Source organism: Hakea prostrata, chromosome 2 (genome assembly GCF_041222555.1).
Source record: "Hakea prostrata isolate BN-2017 chromosome 2, UWA_Hpros_2, whole genome shotgun sequence".
Taxonomy (NCBI): domain Eukaryota; kingdom Viridiplantae; phylum Streptophyta; class Magnoliopsida; order Proteales; family Proteaceae; genus Hakea; species Hakea prostrata.
The window spans coordinates 30441214-30465464 of NC_142601.1; the positions used below are offsets into that span (position 1 = coordinate 30441214).

At 37.8% G+C, this 24251-nt stretch overlaps 1 protein-coding gene across 3 annotated transcripts; it reads right to left on the reverse strand.

Annotated features, from left to right (window-relative positions):
* Positions 1-1311: 1311 nt before the first annotated feature.
* Positions 1312-23596, reverse strand: LOC149024210 (uncharacterized). 3 transcript variants are annotated; one of them, XM_089144522.1, is made up of 3 exons: positions 22535-23596; positions 1794-2058; positions 1312-1719 (listed from the first exon to the last, which is right to left on the reverse strand). In XM_089144522.1, exons 1-2 carry the CDS (start codon positions 23076-23078, stop codon positions 1841-1843), a joined length of 762 nt encoding a protein of 253 aa, XP_089000648.1. In that variant the 5' UTR covers positions 23079-23596; the 3' UTR covers positions 1312-1719; positions 1794-1840. The 3 variants fall into 3 exon arrangements, with proteins under 3 accessions (XP_089000648.1, XP_089000649.1, XP_089000647.1); XM_089144523.1 differs by having other exon boundaries at positions 1313-1611; XM_089144521.1 differs by having other exon boundaries at positions 1314-2058.
* Between the last annotated feature and the right edge of the window lie 655 nt (positions 23597-24251).

Genomic DNA, 24251 nt, shown 5'->3' on the forward strand with positions numbered 1-24251 from the left:
TATGGTTTGATGAACGCTTGTTTAAGTATGTTCGAGCAAATGTTTATTTGACTAGGTTTGTGAATTGTAAAGGGATGTCTTGTGACCATATTAGTTGGAACTATAATTATATTCTTAACATTTTTTTATAATACCTTTGGTATTGAGAATAATTCAGGTGTTAAATTTAAATACTTCTATTTTAACTTGTTTTTAAGATGATTTTTATTTATTTATATATAAACAAAATAAAAAAATAAAATAAAATAAAATAAAAAACGACTTACCAAACCAGATTTGTGTCCATTTTGCCATTGGCATGTGCCCATTCTAGTTTTACCAAACAAGATTTCGACTGGGTGAAATGAGAAAATGGGCACAAGCACACTAAAAACTGATTCTCGCCCATTTAACACCAAGAGTTATTGCCAAACAACCCTCTAAGGGCTCTTAGCTGGACTTGGGCACCTCCCAATTCTGTCATCTATGAGTCAGAAATTCACTTTCCAAATCCATCCAGTTTCGAATCAGTTCTAAAATCCAACAAAGTGCCCAAACCAACATCCTCACCAATCAAGTCCATAGATTCCGATCCTATTCTAATAGTCTCAATTTGAATGGCCTATAATTATCTTCTACTAAATCTTCAAGTTTTCGGATCCACAAGTAATGTTTCAAAATAGAATTTTAGGGGATTTCACAATGTTGGTTAAGGAAATATTTGAAATCTTTGTTTGCTATTGCATGAGTATCTCCCATGCAGCTTTCAAGTCGCAACACCTAATATATTTTAGACTTAGTAGCTGCGATCTCCCTCATAGTGGTTGAATCGTGAAAATACCACGTGTCAGTGATCGAAGAACCACAACATGGAAGATACTAGCGCTGCAGCAAACAAAAATTATTTGGGTCAGACAAATACTTTGTTACTAGAAAAATCAGGGCTATGTTGAACTCCTTTCTCTGTGTTTTTCCAATCCCAAATCTCCTATCAGGTATTTCCACTCCAATTCCAACTCCAGCTACAACTCTTAACTTCGTAATCATTTTCATCTACTAGAACCTCAACAGATTAATCTAAATTGATTTCACATCAATCTTCTCCGGTTTCCCTTAATTTTATTTTCATATTGTTCAAATATGGGAAAATTACATGATTGGTTACTTGTAGGTTTTTCTTTACAAAAATTGCTACACAATGTTTCAATTAACAAACTAGCCAAAATAGTGATTTTTCATCCTTGTGGACATTTTTTACCCCTAAAACAAACCACATCAAAGGGAAAAATCTTATTTTGTCCAAAAGGGAAAAGTCACGATTTTTTCATACCCATTGGACATTTTCACCCCTACGTCAGTATGTCAAATTTTGGGGGTAAAAATGTCCAAAGAGATGAAAAATCACTATTTTGGTTAATTTTGTAAATACAAACACAGTTTTAACTAATTTGTTAAGTGAAACATTGAATGGCTACTTTTGTAAATGGAAACCTAAAAGCACCTAATCACGTAATTCTCCTTTCAAACATGGCTTCGAAATGGGAGGATCAATAAGCATCATACATGTAGATGGTAATTGAACAATGGTTTTCAGATGGATCTCTTGATCCTAACCAGTAAACCCATACATTCCTGGTCACAACATAAAATGAGAAAGTATTAGCAGATAAAGTTGGATACCATTAAATCATCAAGCACAGCTCCTAGGGCCTTCTAAGCAGCAATGCAGGCCTTTTGATCCTAATTAACACATTTAACAAATTTGATCAGGCAATCCAACTGAATTTGGTTGCGTAGGTTCGCAAAGAACTTACCAAAGATAACAGCTGCATCAGTATCACGACTTGAATTCTGAGCTTCCTCAAGCATCAGACATAATTACAGAACTGACACCTGATCCATCAATCTTTTTAGGAAGAAACCGGTGTTTTGACCATTCTTCCAGGCTTTTGCGATGCTGGGCATTCATGTGAATCCAAGGTCGTTTTTCTCGGATGATCTTCTCAGCATTTTTCCAGTCTTCAGCCGCACCAATTGCAACGAGGAGAGCACAAGTCACTGCAACACTTCTCCCATGACCTAGACAAGATGTGAATGGAGTTAACCAACAACTAATGATATGATTCTAGATCTCCGACTCTTGAGCAATTAATGAACTGCACAGAAACGTAGGCAGCCAAAAACAATGGGAACATAATGTTGTAAACTATAAAACATTCGAGTGTGATCAAATGCAACTAAAATTTAATACATATAGATCAATTTTCCTTTTCTCTTGAAGAAGGAATCAATTTGATATATTGCCCCAGCCTAACTCCCACCTCAATGCAGTCATCTCCACACTACAAGGCCTCCAGGTGAAGGCAGGATAAAAATTAGTCTCAAAACATAGCCACAGCCCCTCACCAGCAGGCTGCTGGCACAAGAATTTCAGAATTGGAATTCTTGAATCTCCCATCAGCAGTTACTCTGTCACTTCTAGCAGGAATCTACATCAATGACCAAAAGTTCAGATATGTACAAAATATTTATCAACCATTTGGATATTTACCCATATAAACTGTATGTGAGATATAAAGTTAGATATTAATACATCCCCAACAGCAATTTCGCCTTCTACCATAATTCAAAAATGTGAGAGGGATGGTTATGCCGGCATGATTTGTATCATATTTATTAGGGATAAGTACTGTTGCAACCCTCCCCCGGTGTACTCTGGTTCTATTACTAATCAAACCCTCGTTCTTTACAAAATTATTGTTGCCCCCCTCCCTTCAAATGGTGTTAAGTAGTTGTTAAGTTTGGATATGTAATTTCATTAAAATTAAGAAATCAAAAGATGATACTACCCTCATTTATAAAAACCAAAGTCAACACCCGTTTTACCCTTATTTCAAGCTCCATTCATTTTGACCCCCACCCCCACACACAAAAAAAAAAACTCCATTCAAACTTCATTCTCTCTCTTTCTCTGCTCACTGACGACGACAAACCAAGGCCACGAATCTTTCTCCCTTCTAAACCTCAACTCTTTTGCCAAAAAGTTCCTATCCTTCAATTGTACCGCCTTCTTCTACTTCTTCTTAATGGTCACACCAGCTCCTGATGTTCAGTGACTTTAGCACTAGTAAATTTGACAATGATGAATCGCAACCATAAATATTGTTACAGTGACGAAGACCTCAAATCCTTGAAGCAACGGGTTCTTTTCCTTCTTCTTTCTGCCTTCTTTCGATTTTTTTTCTTGTCAACACTTTTGTTATTCGATTCTGTTAGGGCCTATTTGGTTTCTTGAGTCTGGAGATTTCAAAAATCTAGAGACTTCAAATCTATGGAGTCATGGTTCATAAAATTAACTATTTGGTTAGGCTTCAATCTTTGGAATGGAATTTGTAGATTCATCCTAAAAAAACATTTATGGAGTCATGGTTCAAATGTTTAATGCTTTTATAGTAGAGACCTCATAACCATAATCTACAGATTCACGTTTTTAGTGTAAAAAGGTGAATCTCTAGATTTCATGAATCTAGAGATTCACACAACCAAACGGGTATAAATCTCCCATTTGTGAATCCAGAGATTTGAAATCTCTGGATTCATGTAACCAAATAGGCCCTTAGCTAATTCCAATGTTTAAAATATTCTTCTTCCCTATCATCTTCTTCTGCATATATCTCTGTAAAACTTCCCCGTAGAAGAAAGGAATCAGTTAACAGAATTAACTATTCATCATCATCGAAGGAACTAGATCATGTTATTTCTTCCCCTTTACACACGATGCTTTTCAAAAGTAGCCTTTCCACTTCTTCAATGTCAATTTCCGAAATTTTGTGGTCTATAATTTTGAAACCCATATCAAATTGTGCAATCATCTGTACAAGCAATATAAAAACACGGATTTATTTCCCTCATCTTCAGTTTCTATTTTGAGTTTTATTCAATCACTTCTTTCCTTTATTCAACCTTTTTTTTTTTTAAGAAAACAAATTTATTTCCATCATCTTCAGTTTCTGTTTTGAGTTTCCTTTATTCGACCTTCCCTTTTAGAGAAGAAAACGAATTTATGGCTAATTTTTTTCCATAGTTAATAAGGGTAGTACTATAACTTGTCAAAAGGATGAATAAGTAAAGAGAAAATTACAAGGTTATTTTGGGGGTTTTGAGAAAATATAAAGATGCCACATCATAAGTAAACTAATAGAAGATAACGGTAGGGGGCATTAGGAATTGTAGACAAAGTTAAGGGATGGAATTTTAAAAAGTACAAGGGAAAAAGTAGTAATAAAACCAAAGTACAAGGAGGCAACAACAATTATCCCTATTTATTAACATTTTATTTGCTAATGAATACTGTGAGAGTCATGTCAGCCTTTCATTGCTACAGCCTTGCATCACCACTGTGTGGCATCTCACTCTTCATTTGGCTTTGCCTCTCCCTCACCTCTTCCTCCCCAACTCTCCCCCCCCCTCTTTGCCAACTGTGGCTCCCCTGCCCCTACTTTCCTTACTCACCTGGGCACACTGCAAGCCAACCTTAGCCCCACTGCCTCTTCCTTGCCATGCCTTCTCTATACTTAACTTTCCGCACATTCACGACTGCAACCCACCACCCCTTCATCCCTCTTTCTTGCTCTCTACAAATATCATATATAGATCAGTAGCAGAATCAATGATATCCTCCAGAAGCCAAATGATGCAGGTCCTCATGAGGTTGTTTCCCAGCAGATGGATTCACCCCCCAGCTAATTAACAGCTTTATAGTTTCTGTTTTAATAGTTTTTTAGCTTTCAGTATTTAAGCAAGGGACAATGCAATCCTTTCATAATTGGTTCTTTTATGCTAATTCAAGTTATAAGGGCATACCTAGTCTTTTCCTTGTGTTATTAATGTTTTAAAGTATTTAGTTCAGCAATGAATCCTAGGTATAATATGTTCTAAGTTCTAATTCTTTTCTGAGTGAATTTTCTATTTTTATTATGAGTTGTAAGGCTTATGGCCTTTATTTATACAACCCTAAGGGAAGAGTTCAGATACAGTTCAGATAAATATATTACCAGCTTTAGGCTTGGGTTTTATTCCATTTGTGGATTGTTGATCCAGTGTTTAAAGTGTAGGTTGGGGCTTCTTTATGGTTAGCACTCCAATTACTGGGGATACTTGGTGTTTAAAGTCCAAGGTGCTTAACATACTTGGGTGGTTCGAGTCCAAAATTCATGTTTAGATTGTGGATTCAGCCTGCCATTGTCATCCTTCACTTCCCCATTGAAAAACAAAATAAGCAGCAAGGTTAGTTGCGGATCAAGATCTTCCCACCCCATCCATTCCCCTTTTATTTATTTCTCTTGAACTTTTGGAGTGCCCAAGAAGCCCAACACTCAAAATTAGATCTATATCAATCTATCCATCAGATCTGTCTCAAACTTGGAGAATATTGCCTTATATCATTGCCATCATCGCCTCCAAGCTTCACCCCATTATGACACTTAGAAACCCTAAATCTTCATCTTTAGAAGATTAACCATCTCAAGAAAACCTGCTATCTCAAGAGCACCACCTCATAAGCTATATTTCCTACAAAGCTTGTTTGACATAAAAAAATGTACCATCATCACTCGGACCTCCCTACCACCACACTATTCAAATCTCAGCCACAGATATCCAAGGGGAAGTCTTTTGAAATAACCTTATCATAACAGGCCCCTATTGGCGCACCCAAGAAGTGGCTGACCCTATGAAGGGTAATTTAGTCATTTCCCCACCTCCTTTGCGCTCCAAAGTGCTCCAGAAGAATCCAGAATAATTTTAGGAGCAAGGAAGTACACTTTTGTTTTTCATTTGGTCAGCTGGTTAGAGTCCCTGTCTGAGTAGTAGTCCATGTTGGAAACCAATTTCAAGTAGGATTCCGTTTTTGAAAAGTTAGTTTGCAAGTTGTGTTTGTTTAGGAACTCTTCCTTAAGAGTCCTTTTTTAGTTTAGAAGTTAAGTCTAGTTGTATTAGGGAATCCTAATCCAAATGGGATTCCCTAAGTTGAGTCCAAGTAGCTTTCCTAACTCCTAAGTTCAGTTCAAGATGGTTTTCTTTATTGAGTCGTAGTTGTTTTCCTTCAATATAATAAGGCTGTAACTAGCCCCTCACACCTTGAAACAAATCAAACTTGGTTATCAAATAAAAAATACACATTTGAAATAAGAGTAGAGTTGTGGGCTCCCAAGAGGAACCCCACGGCTGAGTGTGAGTGATATTTCTGCAGTTCTTTAAGTTCCCTCCCTCCTTCAAGCTTGCGGCAGCAACACTAATTCAAGTAAACCTGCAACTTCAAGTCCCCAATTCAAGTAGACATCAGCCCCTCCCTACCCCTTCCCATCCTCCTAAACCGCATGCAACCCTTCCCTATTCCCCTTTCTTCCCTGTGGCAGCAGCAACCCTCCCCCTTCTCAGAACCCTTCCATACCTTAACCTCTCTTGAACCCCTCCATTAGGATTGCAGAGCTCTCCAGTCTTATCTCTACTGCCATCTTTATCAATAGACCTGCAACCCTTTAGTTTAGAACTTTTCTACAATTCATCTTCATTCTCAAGAAACCCTAAACCCTAGTTTCATAGTTGTCAAAGCGTCCGCCTAGGCGGCAAAGCGGTTTTTAAGCCGCCTAATTTTTGACCGATTAATTAACAGTTGATTTTTTCCGCTTTTTTACCTAGGCGCTACCGCTTTGCTACCTTGTGCGCCTTATTGCTGCCTAAACACTAAAGCAACCACTTTTTTACATTTTGTAATTTGTACATATTACTTTTTTTTTTACTTTTTTTAATCATAATTTATTCTACAAAGTTGTACATAAATTTAAATAGGTGAGTCCTTTCGGAATCAAGGCCCAATTTGCAAATGAACTCCGAGACCCAAAGTGTCTGTTAGCAACAGAATGTGAAGCATGAGCCATACTCAACATTGATAAGCAATGAATCATTAAATACATAATGACTCGAAAATCGGAATACTGAGATCTATTAATTTATCATGTCAGCAATGCTTGTTAAAAAAATGCAAAAAATAGATACATCAGTTCTGATTCCAATTCGAATATTATTCATGTATATTTAAGAAAAAGTCATGTTAAAAATAATTTGTAAAATAATTTCACTAAACTATATATGAATAATATTGTTGAATGTGATTGTTGATTGTTTGTTTAGCTTATTATAAAAAGTATTTGTATTAAAAAGTAGTAGTATTAAAAATTTTGACCCGACCGCTTTAGTCGCTTTATTGCCGCCTAAGGGCCACTTGTCGCCTAATCGACTAGACGGTGCCCCAATCGCTTTGGTCGCTTTACCTGAAAGCCTAAGTGGGCCCCACAAGAGTGCTCTAAGAAGCCTCCCTAGGCTGGCCGAACCCCCTTGGAGGGGTATTTTGGGCATTTTCTGCCATATTTAATTGCTGGAATTTAATTCCAGTTTTAATTATAGAGTCCACTTTGGTTAAAGAGCCTTGATCTGACTTAGCAATTGAGTTAGTTATTATTGAGTCTATCGGTTCTCTACATGGGAGATAGCATGATACTCAGATTCATCAATCCACAATGTGAAGGAATAGAATCTTACCTAGATATGTTATTCCCAAATGAAATGCAGCGAAAAAAATTGGATCCACGTAGTTGTTCCTCCACACAATTCAGCACCGGTAGATTCTCAGTCACAAGGAGAGAGAACACGATTCACAACCCAAATACCATTGTAAATTGGCGGTCAAAGTACAAGATCGAATCAAGAAGAAGAGAGCAGCCAAAATTGTGTTTTCCTTTCTTCCTTTCTTGCGTTTCTTGGAAAGAAAGAGTCTAACAAATTCAATGTGTGTTATGAGAGTGGGACGGTGGTTACCAATATATCCTCATATATTGTAACCGCCAAATTATGCATTTCCATAATTGCCCTTGGGCATAATTAAAATTCCCAACATCTTCCACTTGAACAAGGGCAAGTATCAATCTCTCTATCATAGTGTGTCCCAGACACACATGTATATCCCAGATATGTACATTTCGATCTTTCCACTATATATCCTAGATGTATGGACCACTTGTGTCTCAGACACTAACATCCACAAATCATACTGGTAAATAGGTCATGCGACAGGTGATATACCTGCACTCGTGAGCCCCAAACTAGAAACCTTCTAAGAAGGCCAAGATGGCAGCATCACTCAAAGAAACACATCAAAATAAACATAAGTATACCACAGTGTCTTAGGTTTATTCAAACTCACCAGACAAAAGGTATTTGATCCCTCTAAAAGATCACCTTTTTATCCTTAAAATGTTTGCTACTGTAACTAATACAGTTGGCACCAACAAACACTTTTAAGGTGTAGTTAAATCAAACCTTTTCTTTTGCCCCAGACCATTACTACACTTGGGATTTACTCCTTTCCCAGTAATGCCCCTTTAGGTCAAATCAATCATGATCATAGGTAATACCCCAAAGTAGCCACATCAACCCCTCATTTTTTATAATATCGTCAAAAGTCACTAAGGACACTAATGGACCATAATGTCCAAGACTAACACAAGAAAGGAGTAAGGATCCATCCGCTCATTTCCAATGGTCGCTAAGCACATGTAGTATGACATACATGCTATGGTGGAGCATTCTATACACAATAGAATGTATGTTTCTCCCAACGCCATACAAGTCTTAGTCTAGTCACACCACTTGCGCCTAACTTGAGTAACTTTATTATCGCTACCCCAATGCCACATAAAGTACTCACACCTAGCTTCTATAGGCAACATGAATGGTGGGAGCATTCATGTTGGTTCTCTTCACCATAGAGAATCTCATCTTGATTCCAAAATCAATGCGACAACATGATTATGAGTCGACCTACACAAGGTCAATCACAATCTGTCTCATCTCCGCTTGCTACTAAAGAGCCAGAGGCGAATGCTCGTGTGATTGGGCCATTCTCATGCCTATTGACATATCAAGTTTCATGCTAAAAGAACACAATCACACAGAAAGTATGAAGGAAGAGACTGGTATGAACTCATATTACTCAATAATAAGAAAGTTTTAGTACATATATAAGTCACAATCTACGCAAGCCCAAAAATTTTATATAAGAAATAAAAACATCCTTGCTATAGGTTTGGTAAGAGGGTCAGCTACCATCTGACTTGTTGATATGTGTTTAAGTACAACTTCCTTCCTTGCTATAGTATCTCTAACAAAATGATATCTCACTTGTATATGTTTGGTCTTCCCATGATAATTGGCGTCCTTGACATAACTAAAAGATGTCGTACTATCACAGAAGACAAATGTTGGCTCTTTGGATGTCATCAGAAACCTAGTATGTCCTAGGAATCTCCTCAACCAAATAACCTCTTGCATCACAGCTGAGCATGCCACATACGTTGCTTCCATGGTCCACAACACTATACAAGTCTGCTTCTTGCTACACCAAGAAATGGCCCTGCCATTCAGCAAGAAAGCATATCTAGAGGTTGATTTGCGCTCATCAATGTCTCCAAACTAGTTAGCATCGCTATGGCTAACCAATCACAAATCTGATCCTCAGTATATAGTTACTTCCCTACTTGTTCCTCTAAGATACCTCAATATCCCTCTTGATTGTTTTCCAACGCTCTATGCTAGGGTCTGATTGGTACCGACTAACCAAACCCACTGCATAACAAATATCCAGCCTAGTACACATCATAGGCTATATTAGACTACCCACAACACTGGAATATGGAACTTTTTCCATTTTGGTTTTCTACTGTAGAGTCCTAGAACCCATGTCAATGCTTAAATGCAAACTCTTCTCCACTGGATTATGTATTGGTTTGTAGTTGTGTATTTGGTGTCTCTTCAAGATATTGTCAATATAGGTCTCTTGAGATAAACCTAGTAATCTCTTTTGCCTATTTTTGACAATCTTGACACCAAGCACATAGCTTGTTTCACCCATGTCTTTTATATCAAAGATGGAGGATAGTTATATAAAGGACAACCATTTCTTATTGGTTTCTAATAGTTCCTTCTATTGCTAGCCATGAGTATGTCATCTATATATAATGTTCGAATTACAAAATTACCATCAAATCTCTTGGTGTAAACACAGTGCTCTTCTTCAAGCATGGAAAAACCATTTTCCATTATAACTTGATGGAAGCACACATTCAACTGTCTAGATGCTTGCTTTAAGTCATATATAGACTTTTTGAGCCTGCACACTATGCACTCTAGCTTCAAAGCCTTGAGGTTGATCCATATAGATCTCTTCCTCAAGTTCTCCATTGTTAAAAGCAGTCTTTACATCCATCTGATAAAGCTCTAAGTTCATTTGAGCAACAATGGCTAATATGAGGCGGATGGAGGCAAACCTAACCACAGGGAAAAAGTTTTCTTCATAATCAACACCCTCTCTTTGGGTGTAGCCCTTAGCTACCAAACGAGTCTTAAATCTCTCAATAGATCCATCCACCTTTCTTTTATCTTGAGAATCCACTTTTCCCAATTGCCTTTCGGCCTAACGATAAGTCAACTAAGTCCCATACATGGTTAACACTCATCAACTCCAACTCTTCCCTTATAGCTTTCAGCCATTCCTCTGAGCTCGTTCCCGCAAGAGCTTCTTGCACTCTCTTTGGTTCCTGCTCATTTACTGGAGTCATCTCAATTGTCTCAAAGTCAGTTTCTTCAGGAGCTACCATGTACTCTTCATCCTCTATGTCGAATCGTCGACGAGGAACTAGCCTGCACTCACTACAACACAAGTGCATGTTAGATTGCTCACCCTCTAAGGGAGCTATCACATTTACACTCCCACTCCCATTAGGATCTTCTAGATGAACCCCATGTTCACTATCCAAAAGCTGAATCCCTAAAGTGATAAGATCACTATCATATATTTCAAAGAATTCCAATGACTCTTTGTTAACTCCTGCAAAAGATGGAAAATCATTTTCCTCCGTTCTCTCAGTCTCATCTAGCCCAATAAAGATATGGCCTTTCGAGTGTTCAGAATATCTCATAAAGAAACACTTTTTTCCCTCTAGGTCCAAGGTTCTCATATTGGTGAGAGGTAGAGTGAACATATGCTACACAACCCCATGCGCGCATGTGACTCAAATCCTGCTTCCTTCTGATCCACAACTTATATGGTGTGGAAGGAGCCAATTTAGTTGAAACTATGTTGAGGATATAGGCTGCAGTCAGCAAAGCATCTCTCTAAAAAGAGATAGGTAGGTTTGCCTGCGTCATCACGGATTTCACTATGTCTAGCAATGTTCTACTCCTCCTCTCAACAACCCCATTTTGCTGTGGAGTACATGGAATAGTAAGTTACCTATATATCCCCTTTTCATCACATAACTCTTTGAGCATATTGGAGAGATACTCTTGACCTCTATCTATTCTAAGAGTTTTAATTCTCTTTTCTAACTGATTCTAACTTAAGCTCATGAACTTCTTAAAGCATTCTAAAGCTTTTAAATCGTGGGAAATTAGACAAATATGATCATACCGCTATAGTCATCTATGAATGTGATGAAATAGGTTTGTCCTTTCCTAGTACGCACACTCATGGGTCCACAAACATCTGAATGGAAAAGTTTTGGAGGAAGAGAGGCTCCCAAAGCCGATTTGAGCAATTTTCTAGCTGCTTCTACCACTAGACATGATTCACAGGTGGGCAATTCAGATAAGGAACCTTGGCCCAATAAGCCTTCCCTTGCCAACATGTTCATCCTATCTAAAGCCAATATGCCCTAGTCTAGTATACCACACAACATAATCAATACATAGTATTTTGGCACACAAAAGCACTACTAGAATTAAATAAATTGTTAATTGTATCCAATACAATAAAACCGTTATGGAAAAAACCACTACAACAAACCATATCTCCTAGATACAAAACCATAAAATTATTCTCAAATACAACTCTAAAACCATGCCTAATAAGCAAAATAAAGAAACAAGACTCCATCGAATATCTGGATTCTGGAGCATACAACACATCATGGAGTAACAGCGTCTGGCCACCCCGTAAAACTAATTTGCATGTGCCTACGCCATGGACCTCAACACTCGAGCTATTCCCCATTGTTATTCTTATGCTTCCTTTTGAAATACAGTGATATTCCACGAAGCTCGAACGTTCCCTTGTTATGTGTTCTATCACACCAGAATCAACAATCCATAAAAGAGTTAACTCAACAAGCATCGAAGTGCTTGTTACATACCATAGTTGTCAGCGCAACAAGGTGATGCGAGGCAGTTTAAGCTAGTTAAATATATATGCAACCAAGTAATTTCGTACACAATATACAGCATATATATTCAACACAGTTAGCATTTTGTGCTGTTCCTTTGGAAGTATGAAAAATTAATCGGATTTAAATTACGAAACTTAAATGGAAGAAAGTTCTACAAGAAAAGCAGAGACCCCAATATAGGGTTGAGATCAGCTTTCTAAAGTGAAACACTACAATACAAAGGTATCCATTATTTATTTTCTCTTCCAAAGCAAAAGGGTGGGGGAGGGGTGGAGAAGGAAAAGGAAAAAGAGACGAATACAATACAAAGGACAAGTAGACTTAGAGTGAATTGACAGAACACTGTTTGAATAGCTCTGATATAGCTGGGCTATGGCCTTGTTTGGTGCAGTTTGTTTAAATCACCATGAGGTAAACCCAAATCTAGGGTTAGGGATACTTTGGGAATTTCCCTAGATTTTTGGGTTGCCAGGAAACACAGCAATTAGGGTACCCTTGAAGCTCTAAAACTCTGCTGTAGAAAGGTAATTCAGGTTTGAAATTTTGAACCAAGTACTATGGAAAGTACAAATTCTGCAGAATTCCTAAAAGAAGAAGATGAAGTGCAGGGTATTCTGAAAGTTAGGGAAGCAGGGCTGAATTGAAGGAAATAACAGTAAGACTTGCTCCTAGGGAGTAATGTAATCCTAAGGGGAGGGGCTAAAGGGGTGGGGAATTGAGGGTTAACAGGGGATGAGCGGCTGCTACTATTGCAGGAAGAAGGGAAAGGGGGAGGGGCTACGGTTGCTGGGGGAGGGGTAGGGGCTGGCTGAAGTTGAAGGGGAAGGGAGTATTTGCGATAGGGTTGGGATGGGACTCTAGGCCTAGGCAAGAGAGGGGGAGGGGCTGGGATGGGTTGCAATGGAGGGGAGGGGCTGTACTTACTTGGAGGGAGGCTGGAATGATGTTGCTGCTGAAACTTGAAGAAGGACTTCTAAAATTGCAGTAACACTGCACAATTCCAGCCACAGGCCTCTCCAGCTTGGGAAACCCATGACTTCTCTCAAGTCTTTCTTCAACTCAAATTTTATTCATCCAAAACTGAAAATTACGTAGACTATCTAATTATTTATAACAAGAGACTTTAACTTGGGGTGGGGATCCTTAATTGACAAGAATCCCACCTCTTGACCAAAACACTCTAAGTGGAATCTAATTACTTGAAGACCTCAACCCTAGATTTGGAATCTACTAAACACACATGCTTAATTAAACTTTCTCTTAAAAAGTACATGCTATTAAGATAACTAAGGACTCAAGCAAACAATTTCCCAATCAAAATAAAACTCTTAAAATACTCAAAAGCTAGGACTCTAACTAACCAAAGGAAAGTAGAAAAGGACTCCACAAACATAGCTGGACTTATTCCAACTAAATAGGACTTGAACCAGAGGTGAATAGTGACCAAAATACCCCTGTATTGGTTCAGACCCCTCTAGTTTTGCCACGAACCGCCAAGGAGATAACTTTTCAACAAAGCAACAAGGAAAATAGAAAGTAAACTATACTGAGCAAGTTCAGAATTGCACATGGCCAAGACTATGCATTCACAATATCTTGGCCATGCTAAGCCATAATCATCAACACTCACCCTCAAGCTGGAGCATATAAATCGCCCATGCCTAGCTTGCAACACCCATTCTTGAGTGCAGGTCCAAAGAGTGAAATGGTAAAGATGTCTCCTAATTGCTTAGTAGTAGAAACAAAGGAAGTGACAATCTTCCTTTTCAAAACGGCATCTCAAACAAGGTGGCAATTAACTTTAATGTGCTCAGTGTGCTCATGGAAAACAGGCAACAGCAACAATAAGCCTTGTCCCAACTAAATGGGGTCGGCTACTTGGATTCTTGCCCTCCAATCAATCATGTTTGAGACCATGCTAGGTACTAGGCCTAAGCTATGCATATCCTTTCTCACCACTTCTCCTAAGGTTATCTTAGGTATGCCCCTAGCTCTTCTAGTTCCTTCAATTTGAATTATATCCCTTCTCCGTACAAGGGCATTTATAGGCCTCCGTTGAATGTGGTCGTGCCACCTTAAATGACTTTCTCATAGCTTATCACTTATGGGAGCAACTCCCAGACCAACTCTAATATGATCATTCTTTATCCTATCCTTTCTAGTTTTGCCATTCATCCATCTTAATATCCCCATTTTTGCTACACTGGGTTTGTCCATACGATTCTTTTAAACAACCCAACACTCTGCACCATACATCGTAGCTAGTCGAACGACGGTCCTATAGAATTTTTCTTTAAGCTTTAATGGAATAATGGAATATGTCGATCTCACAAGATCACGGACGCACCTTTCCACTTCATCCACCCTATTTTGATTCTTTGGGAAACATCATCATTTATATCACCTCTTTTATTTATGATTGAACCAAGACACCTAAAACAATCACTTTGAGGAATCTCTTTATCATTAAGTTTCACCACCTCATTGTTTGTCCGATCATGAATAAAGTTACATACTAGATATTATGTCTTCATTATACTTAGTTTAAAGCCTCTTGATTCCAAAGTTGCTCTCCACGATTCTAACTTGCTATTAACCCCTACTTGAGTCTCATCTATCAACACAATATCATCAGCAAAAAGCATACACCAAGGAAGCTCGTCTTGAATGCCTTTGGTTAATTCATCCATTATAAGTGCAAATAGATATGGGCTTAAAATCAATCATTGATGTAGCCCAACTGCAATTGGGAATTCATTATATCATCAGCAAAAAATATACACCAAGGAACCTTGTCTTAATGTCTTTGGTTAATTCATCTAGTATAAGTGCAAATAGATATGGGCTTTTAAAGTTGATCTTTGATGTAGCCCAATTATAATTGGGAATTCATTACTTGATGTAGCCCAACTATAATTGGGAATTCATTGCTTGATGTAACCTCAGTGTAGCCCATGGAAGACAGGATTACTGGCAATATAGATTGTAGCTTAATTATCACAAAACATCTTCATAAGTTAAGTCACCTGGCATCCAAGGATTGAAAATCTCAGTTTCAAGGCAGGTTTCGACAAGTCTCAAAACCAATATGAGGTTGATATTTTGACCATCTCAGTCAAAACCAAGGAATTTTCCCAAGAAAACTCGATGGATGGTTTTGGCCCTGTTTTTATGCTTTTTTATTTGGATTTTGCATACAACCTAGAACACAATGGTATAGGTAATTAGCTAAATAGAAATCAATAAAGAGTACCATTCAAGTGGTAGTATACTTGAGGGATTCCGACAAAATACAAAGACTCAAAAAATTTAACAAATTACATAAGTACTTTAAATGTTTCATACAAATACAATAAATGCCACAAAAAAAAAAAAAAGAAGAAGAAGAAGAAGAGAAAGAAAACGTTTGCTAACATCTTGGAGGTCCATCCCACAAGACACTTGGTACAAGTAAGATCTGATCCACTGCTCTAAATTCTGTACAAAAGACTCCCACATTGTCTTGGAATATTTATCAAGGAGTCCAATACTTTGAATCTATCTGTATCATCATTGGCATAAGCTAGATATCCCAACCCAGGGAATGTATCATTAGGGAATGGGTTGTAAGAGGATGATGGTTGAATTGGCCCAACTAGGTGTGATGAAGATGCAAGGATGAAATCCACAAATGATACACTTGATCAATCCCCATACCCACATGCAAACAAAACCACAAATGGTATAGTTTACTACTAGCATCAATAGATGACCCCCCATGTCCAACAACTCCATCATATACTCCATAAGAACTATAACCATAAAGCCAAGCAGAAAATAAGATGAAGGTAAAGGAGTAATGATTTTCTTAGTGAAAAAGAGGTTAAAAGAGGCAAAAATATGGAAATCCCCAAAATTTCAATTGGCAGCACTACAAGCTCTACGAAGTTTCATAAAACTCGACCGAGATTTGTGAATTTTAAACAAGGTTTCAACTAATCTCAGTCGAATTTTGCCCCCTGGTTTCATCTCAATTAGGCACAAAACCGAAGTTTCAATGGTTTCGACCGAAATTTGAACCATATTGGCAACCCCAACTTAAGAAAAAAGTACTGGATTCACAACAACTCAATAGTGGTTTAAGCCATAGCTCTATATTCAACTTCGGCACTTGGCCATGCGAGTCAACTTTTTGCTTCACTAAGTGATGAGGTTGCCACCCACGGATGTACAATTGCCAGTTGATGTGCAGGGATGAGCGCCCTATAATAAGGCCTAAACCCTAAACCCAAAAAAGCCCAATCCAAAGCTGGCCAAATGCCAAAGGGTACTTTTGGTCATTTTCCCAACCCCTTTGGCCTCAAAAGGGGTCCGATTGGAACCTCCTCGATCCAAGGGTCATGGATATATCTTTAATTATTTATTTGGAATAGTATTTTGTGAGTTATAAACAAGTCCTAGCCAAAGTGGAATTCCCAATTGGAATCTATTTTATAATAAGATTCCTTTTGGATAATTAGCTTTTATTTTGCAACTTGTTTTTTATTATTTGTGGTTGTTATTTAATTGAATTGTAAAGGGGATTCTAGTTTATAAAGGATTTCCTAGTTGAGTCAAGTTAGGTTTCCTTCTTTGAGTCCAAGTCTTTTCCCTCCAATTGTAAGGCTATATATAGTCCATCCATCTCACTGTAAACTTAAGTTGGATTGAATAAACAAAATCAGTCTTGAGGGAAATCAAGCTGCAGTCTTCAGCAAGGTTCTATCATCTTCCAGCAGCAATTCAACATTAGAGCAGCATCCAAACCCTAATCCAGTAAGTACAGCCCCTCCCCTCCCCATTCCTAGCTTCCCCTCCTCTTCCCTCAACCATCAAACCATTCTTTTTATTTTCTTGAATTTTCATGAATATTCGGACTTTTCTAAATACCCAAATTTTAAGGTCAAATATATACCAATCTAACCACTAGATCTGTTCTAAACTTTAGGACCCTCGTCCCCCTAACCCTAGTGACCTTAGATCCTAATTTGACTCCATTCTGACCAACTGATTTCAAGATATAAGTATCTTGTGGAATTTTTGTACTTCCCCAGACTCTAAAAGCAAGAAACTTAATATCTTTCAATTTAGCCATCCAAACACCCCCCCCCCCCAAAAAAAAAAAAAACCAAACTTGGGGAATCACCTTCCTATATTATTACTTACATTCCTTCCAAATTTAAGCCTATTCTGACACCTATAACCAAACTTTACCAACTCAAGGAATTTATCCCACCTATATTATTGCTGAGCCTAATTTCCTCCATCCATCCTAAACCCTCCCATACCCAACCGCTAGGTTCCCATTTCCATTTTTGTCCCATATCTATTACATCACCAATTTGGGTTTGTTAAAACCCTAACACATCCCATATTTCTTTGTTAAAACCCTAACTTTATTTCCTTCTCAGCTTCTTTCAACGCATCTAGATTTTTGTTAACCCAAACTTATCCAAAACCTTAACCACCCAAAATTTCACCATCAAACCCATCCCATATAGGTTAGTCAAAATCTTTAGTTCCCAAAGATCAATTCTTTACTTGTTGTTTCACAATAGATTGAATCCTGGAGTAACCCTAAATTTTAGGGAGGTAACCACATATCTCAAGATCCTACAATTAGGTCACATCACCAGTATCATCATCTGCCCCTGCCCCTGCCCAATCAATATCAGAAAAATCAGCGAGTCAATGTGGTGGTGAGGACAACAGACAAGCCCCTTTCCTGGTGCTCCCTTAAGGTATATCAAGATGCTACATACAACTTTTCAATGGATCTTCTCAGGAGAATGCATAAACCGGCTCCTACACCTATATATATATATATAAGCTTGCCTACAAGTCATATATGTACTAATAGGGATCATCGAATTCCTCACTATTAGTAGGGCCAAAAATCTGATGTGGATCTATAGGAGTATCTATAGGTTTGGGTGCAAGGGATGCTATATCTGTCAATAAATGAAGGACATACATCCTTTGAGACAATTGATACCCTTTTTGCTTCAGACCACATCAATACCAAAGTAAACCCAATTCCTTCATTTGGAAGTGCTGGTGAATATCGGTTTTAACTTCAACTATACCAATAGAATTATTGCCAGATATGATAATATCATCTACATAGATGACCAACATTATCACTTTAGAATCCTGATCTCAAACAAAGGCAGATTATGAAAAACCAAACCATGTTCGTGGAGATTGTTTAAGCCCATACATTGCTTTGTGAAGCTTGCACACTTCCCTTGACACCCCTGTACTCAGGAAGTTACTCCATGTACACTTTTCTGAAGATCACCATAAAGAAAAGATTATTCATGTCCAACTAGTACAAGGGCAAATCAAAATTTGTAGCTAAAGAAACAATGAAACCGAAAAACTTAAATCTGGCAACTAGAGAAAAGGTTCCAAAACAATCAACACCAAGTGTCTGGGTATATCTCTTAGAAATTAACCACGCTTGTCAACAGACCTCATCAATTTTATCCTGTACCATAGCTCTCCCTACCAGTTGCAAATACTGCTTTCTCATTTCAGACTACCAAAACAGCTCATCCAACTTTTCCACTTCTGGTAACCTGTTGTCACTACCTACAAGTTCAAGTCATGCAAAGAATCTGTATCTGATTTATCCATTCCCATCCTTCACTCCTCCATACTTATGTCGAAATTCAGCTACACTCGTTTTATGTATGTGTTGGAATCAAAAGGTTTTACACTAAGCAGAAAGAAGACTATCTAGCTTGTAACTTTGGTCATGATTGGGTGGATGATGAGGTGGTGAAACTTGATGATAAGTAGATTCCTCAGAGCAATTATTTTAGGTACCTTCATTCAATCATAAATAAAAAAAGGTGACATAAAGGATGATGTTTCCCAAAGAAGTGGAGAGGTGCATTCGGGTTCTTGTGTGATCAACGTATTCCTTCAAAGCTTAAAGGAGAATTCTATAGGACCGTCATTCGACTTGCTATAATGTATGGTGTTAAGTGCTGGATTGTTAAAAATAAATCATATAGATAAACTTAATGTAGCGTAAATGAGGATGCCAAGATGGATGATGAGCGGCAAAACTAGGAAGGATAAGATAAGGAATGATCATATTAGAGTTGGTTTGGGAATTGCTCCGATAAGTGATAAGCTATGAGAAAATCGTTTGAGGTGGCACAGCCACATCCAACGGAGACCTGTAAGTGCCCCTGTACGGAGAAGTGATATAATCTAGATTGAAGGAATTGGAAGAGCTAAGGGCAGACCTAAGGTAACTTTAAGAGAAAAGATGAGAAAGGATATGCATATCTTAAGCCTTGTATCTAGCATGGCCTCAAATAGAGTTGATTGGAAGGGAAGAATCCACATAGCCGACCCCATTTAGTTGGGACAAGGCTTGATGATGATTATGATGATGATGTTGTTGTAGGTTGATCAACATAGAGTTGATTGGGGATTGCCACATCAGCCTTCACTTAATTTTGATGATAACAACTACAAGGTACTAATGTCTTGTTTAAGAAATGTCTAATTAGTTCAAGTCAAGTCAAGTGAATTAGAACAAGGCAAGGTGATCAAAATATGGACAGGGTCAAGACATAAGTCAAAAACCAAACCCAAGAGTGTACAAGTGTGTATGTGAAAGACTTGAAGTCCACTTGAAAATCTTATGAAGACTCGAAGACTAAAGAGAAGTGCACTTAGAATATACATCACACTTCTAATTTAGCACACACTCATACATTATGTCTAAATTAACCCTAGATAGACCTAGAACATGTTAGAAAGGCTTAAAATGGACTTAGGGATGGTGAGAAAGACCAAAATCCCAAAATACGACAAATCCCATGATTGTTGAACTAAACGCAAGCCGTTTCCTTGCAAATGGCCAGTTGTGCTATATATATTGTCTATTCTCTAACAAACTCTAAAACTCCAGAGACCAAATGGAACGGCACCAATTCCCAAATGGCAATGCCTTTCGAGTACAGACGACAATTTTTCTAATGGTTAGATTGTGAAAAGGCAAGCCGTTTAAGGAAAATATGGTTGTTATTAACCCGTTAGAAGTTGGAACACATGTTGATGCGTCTTGAATATGCCTGATCAGCAAAGGCTTGCAAAAGAGAGTTAGACACAGGCCGACCACAGTGGTCAAGAAGCTACCTCCGATGATCAAGTCAGTATAAGTACCACTCAAAAGCCTGCTGAGTTGCAGAGCATAAACAAGAAATCACACGAAATTCAGTATGACTTAGTTACCTTGGCCCTACTTAGGTGCAGGGTAATATAGGTTTTACCTTAGGATATGAGCCATTGGATATGTTCGAGGTGCTTCCTTGTGGTTTGTTCGATCTTAAGGTTCGAATTTGTATATGATTCGGGAATCCCGAAGGATCCTGGTTTCCTCCTTTATGTAGATTCCCTTCCTTCCATGTCTCTCATGTTCATCACGACTGGGATTCTTGCCTTTTCTGTCTTGAGTTGGTTTTCTTGCTGCGCACATTGCACCTCCTCTGCTTTAAGCCTGGTCCCATCCTGGTTGAATCGGGTCGGGCCTGACGACTTACCCAATATGGTCCATTCAGACTATTCATTTCTTATCACGTGTCATTCCCATTACTTCTCCTATATATAACCCCTTATTTTGTAAGTTAAAAGTTTACTTTTTGCCTGCATTATGTACCTCTTTAAGTGATCAAAAATCTAAAAATTCTCATTTCACAATATATTCAAGGCTCTCACTCTTTGTGCTCACCTAGAAGAATTTTTCTAAATCCATCAAGGTTGATTGAGGCTGAAGTGATTCAAGGCTAATTGGAAGCTCAAGCAATCCCTAAGTGTGCAGGCATTATAGTTGTGCACTACATTCCATCTTGCATCACAATTCATTCAAGGGATAAAGTGTCACACTCTTTGATAGGTAACTTGTAGCTTGCATTTTCTTTTGTTTAAATTCTAGTTCTAGGTTGATTAGGATTGCAATGGTTACTCTTGCCCTAGTAAGAATGATTGTAAGGGAACCTTGCCCGGTGAACAAAGATCATATAGGATTTGTTCTCTAACCATTGTATTGAAAGAGAAACACTAGTGGAATCTCTCTTGAGGCCAAGAGATGAGTGGACATAGATTTAGGTAAGTTGAACCACAATAAAATTTCTTTGTGGTTGTTTCAATTGTCTTAACTGTTTTAAATTTGTAATAATTGTTAAAATTAGACTAATCAACTAGAGGTAACCTATTCACTCCCCCCTCCCCCCTTTGAGGTTACAATTGCATTCTCTATAAGGCATGACTATTTTTTCAGCCGCCTTTTAATAATTACAACTTGAAAATTATCAGCAGTTTACAAATTATTTGGTTAAGCATTTGAACCAGATAAATCCTCCTCCTTTACCCAGGCAAAAGAACAGGGGCGCCAAAAAAAAAAACATGATTGTTCAGCAGAAAACCTCTTGAAATATCGAAAACATCTGAAAATTTCAGTATTGGGGGTTGATCAGCCCAATAAAACAAAAGGTGGAACATTAAGGAAGGGACAATACCTTTGGAAATTTATCTAATGCTTATTGCCTGAAGCATTCAAGCTATTCTGACACAGATGCAGCTAAAGTTTTTCTGTGTAGCAAAACCTTGTATAAGGTAATTAGCACCTTCATTGATGCCCATCAACACAAAACAATGTTGCATAAAATCTGGACAAGTCAGTCCCATAATTCTTTGACAATCCCTTCTACTCCCCTATATAAACCATGCACCAGAAGGAACTAACGAAATCAAACGACATTTACTTCAAACAATGGACAAATGTAATAAAGGATGTAGAAACAAAAAATGTATAACAAATTAAAAAATTTCAGTACATTGCAATTGATAAGACATACTTCAAGCAGAGAAGGGTGCATGGCTTGCCAACCTTTGGGGAAAATCAGATGGATCCAGGTTCACGGGAAAAGGTTGAAAATTTGGCAATCAACTGTTTGTTATACTAGCTTTAATATAACACAAGAGAAGAGACCTAGTAGGACAAATTAAATGTGATCTGTTTGTGATTTAATTTTAAAATATCCACCTTTCAAAGTTATAGAATTACATATACCTTGCAATGAAGATATCCATTAGATATTAAACATCACTAGAACTTCACTAACAGTAAAAGAACCTAGTTACTGCACTTAAAATGTAAACTGTGAACAAGATTAATTTTTGCAAAATAAACACATTAATCAAGTGGAATCCACATCGATTAAGAGAAAGAGCTATACCATAAGCACAGTGAATGAAGATTGGCCTTTTCTGATCTCTCTTTCTACAAGCCCAACGAACCGCAGATTCAATTTCAGTGGGTTGAGGAGACCTCGTATCCCAAGTCGGGATACAAAGATACGAGTTCTTTGCGAATGATGCATTTCTCGGGAATTCAGCAGTGCAATCAATAATGGCAGGATCACCAGGTGGCAACTTATCTAATGAAGAAGGCCACCCTCCAACGTATATACCATCGCAAATTTCATTATAAGGAGGCTCCTTACTCCAAGTTCTCCTTGCAAGCGAGAAGAATCGAGCAAAATACAAATATGGACCAAACAAAATGATCGACCAAATGGGGAAGCTTCCATCAGTTCTCTTCCCCAAGAGCATGGGAAGATTGATAGCTGGATGAGATGCAACAGAGACCAACATAGCTACTAACGAAGCATACAAGAAAGGAATTGACAACAAGAAGAAGCCAATAGCTCTGAGATAAGCAAATACCAACAACATACAAGTTGCCTTCATTCCAATCAATACGGAGATACCAAGCCCCATTTTTGCCTCCTCCTTTTCTGGTAAGTAGGGGCTTTGAAATGTGGTTTTTTCGGATGTTACCAAGAAGCAGAGAATGTTTTCCTACTCCATGGCACAACTGTAAGGAAGCAAACTAATGAAAGGGGAGAAGAGGAGGGTCACTTCCAAGGTTTTGCTGCGAAATCCCAATTTCCAGTAGATATACCATTGAATAACTAGATTTCTGTAAATTTCTTCGTCGGATGGCAGGATTCTCGAAGTAGCAGAAACTGTTAGCTCCTAAATCAACTATTTACATGAAGACCTACATAATAACCATTTGGGTTCTCATAAGTTAATCATCGAAACCTTCTTGTGGGGGAAGGAAAGCCAAATATAAACCGGTAAGGCATTACAAACATCAGGCATCCCAAGAAATGTCGCGGTTCGGTCTTCTAATTCGAGAGCACCTATGCAGCAAACACAAAGCATAAAATTCCGCACGGCCCCTCGTCTTTTCCCGATTCTCTCACAGCCCCAAACCAATAAACGAAAGGAATCCAAGGGTTCCAAACGTAAATTGACTAATGGAGGTCTCATCCAAAGGTTCAGATTAAATTAAAATAAAATAAAATTATTTTCTAAATATTACCTCAATTTTTGGATAAAATTGATGGACATGTATCCTTCATTCAAAGGGAAATGGATGATGGACCTGAAAAAATTTCACATGTCGTTGGTTCAACCCTTACCAGCGGCATATATAATATCTCCATCCCCAATTTTCCTAAATATAAAAGCGTCTTTATACTGAAAAAAATTCCACATCAACCCTTGGATGTGACTTACAGAAATATGTCGCACATCTATAAGAAAATTGCTGGTTCATTTCCTTGTCAAAAATGAAAAGCATACAATTCCAAGGTGATATGAATTTTCACTTATCCATTTCTGACAAGAAAATGGACCATCCAATAAAATTATGGAGTCATGTGATGAAGCATTTCAATTTTTTTCTCTTTTTTATTTTTTTAAAATAAGAAAGTAGCATTTGTAAAATATATTTGCCTCTTCAAAAAAAAAAATTTAATAAATAACTCTTATACCATGACTCATTCAACAAAATCCAGCAAAATGGATTTTAGTTTTCTATTTGTTTTTTTTTTCTTTTTTTATTAGTTTTAAATATGTATGCCATGACGGAACCCAATGAAA

What these genes read in the sequence shown, in the direction of transcription:
- LOC149024210 (XM_089144522.1), bottom strand. Translation starts at nt 23,078, where the DNA reads ATGGGGCTTGGTATCTCCGTATTGATTGGAATGAAGGCAACTTGTATG. An exon ending in CTTCATTCACTGTGCTTATG is followed by an intron (nt 2,059 to 22,534) that starts GTATAGCTCTTT and finishes CATCTTGTCTAG; the next exon opens with GTCATGGGAGAAGTGTTGCA.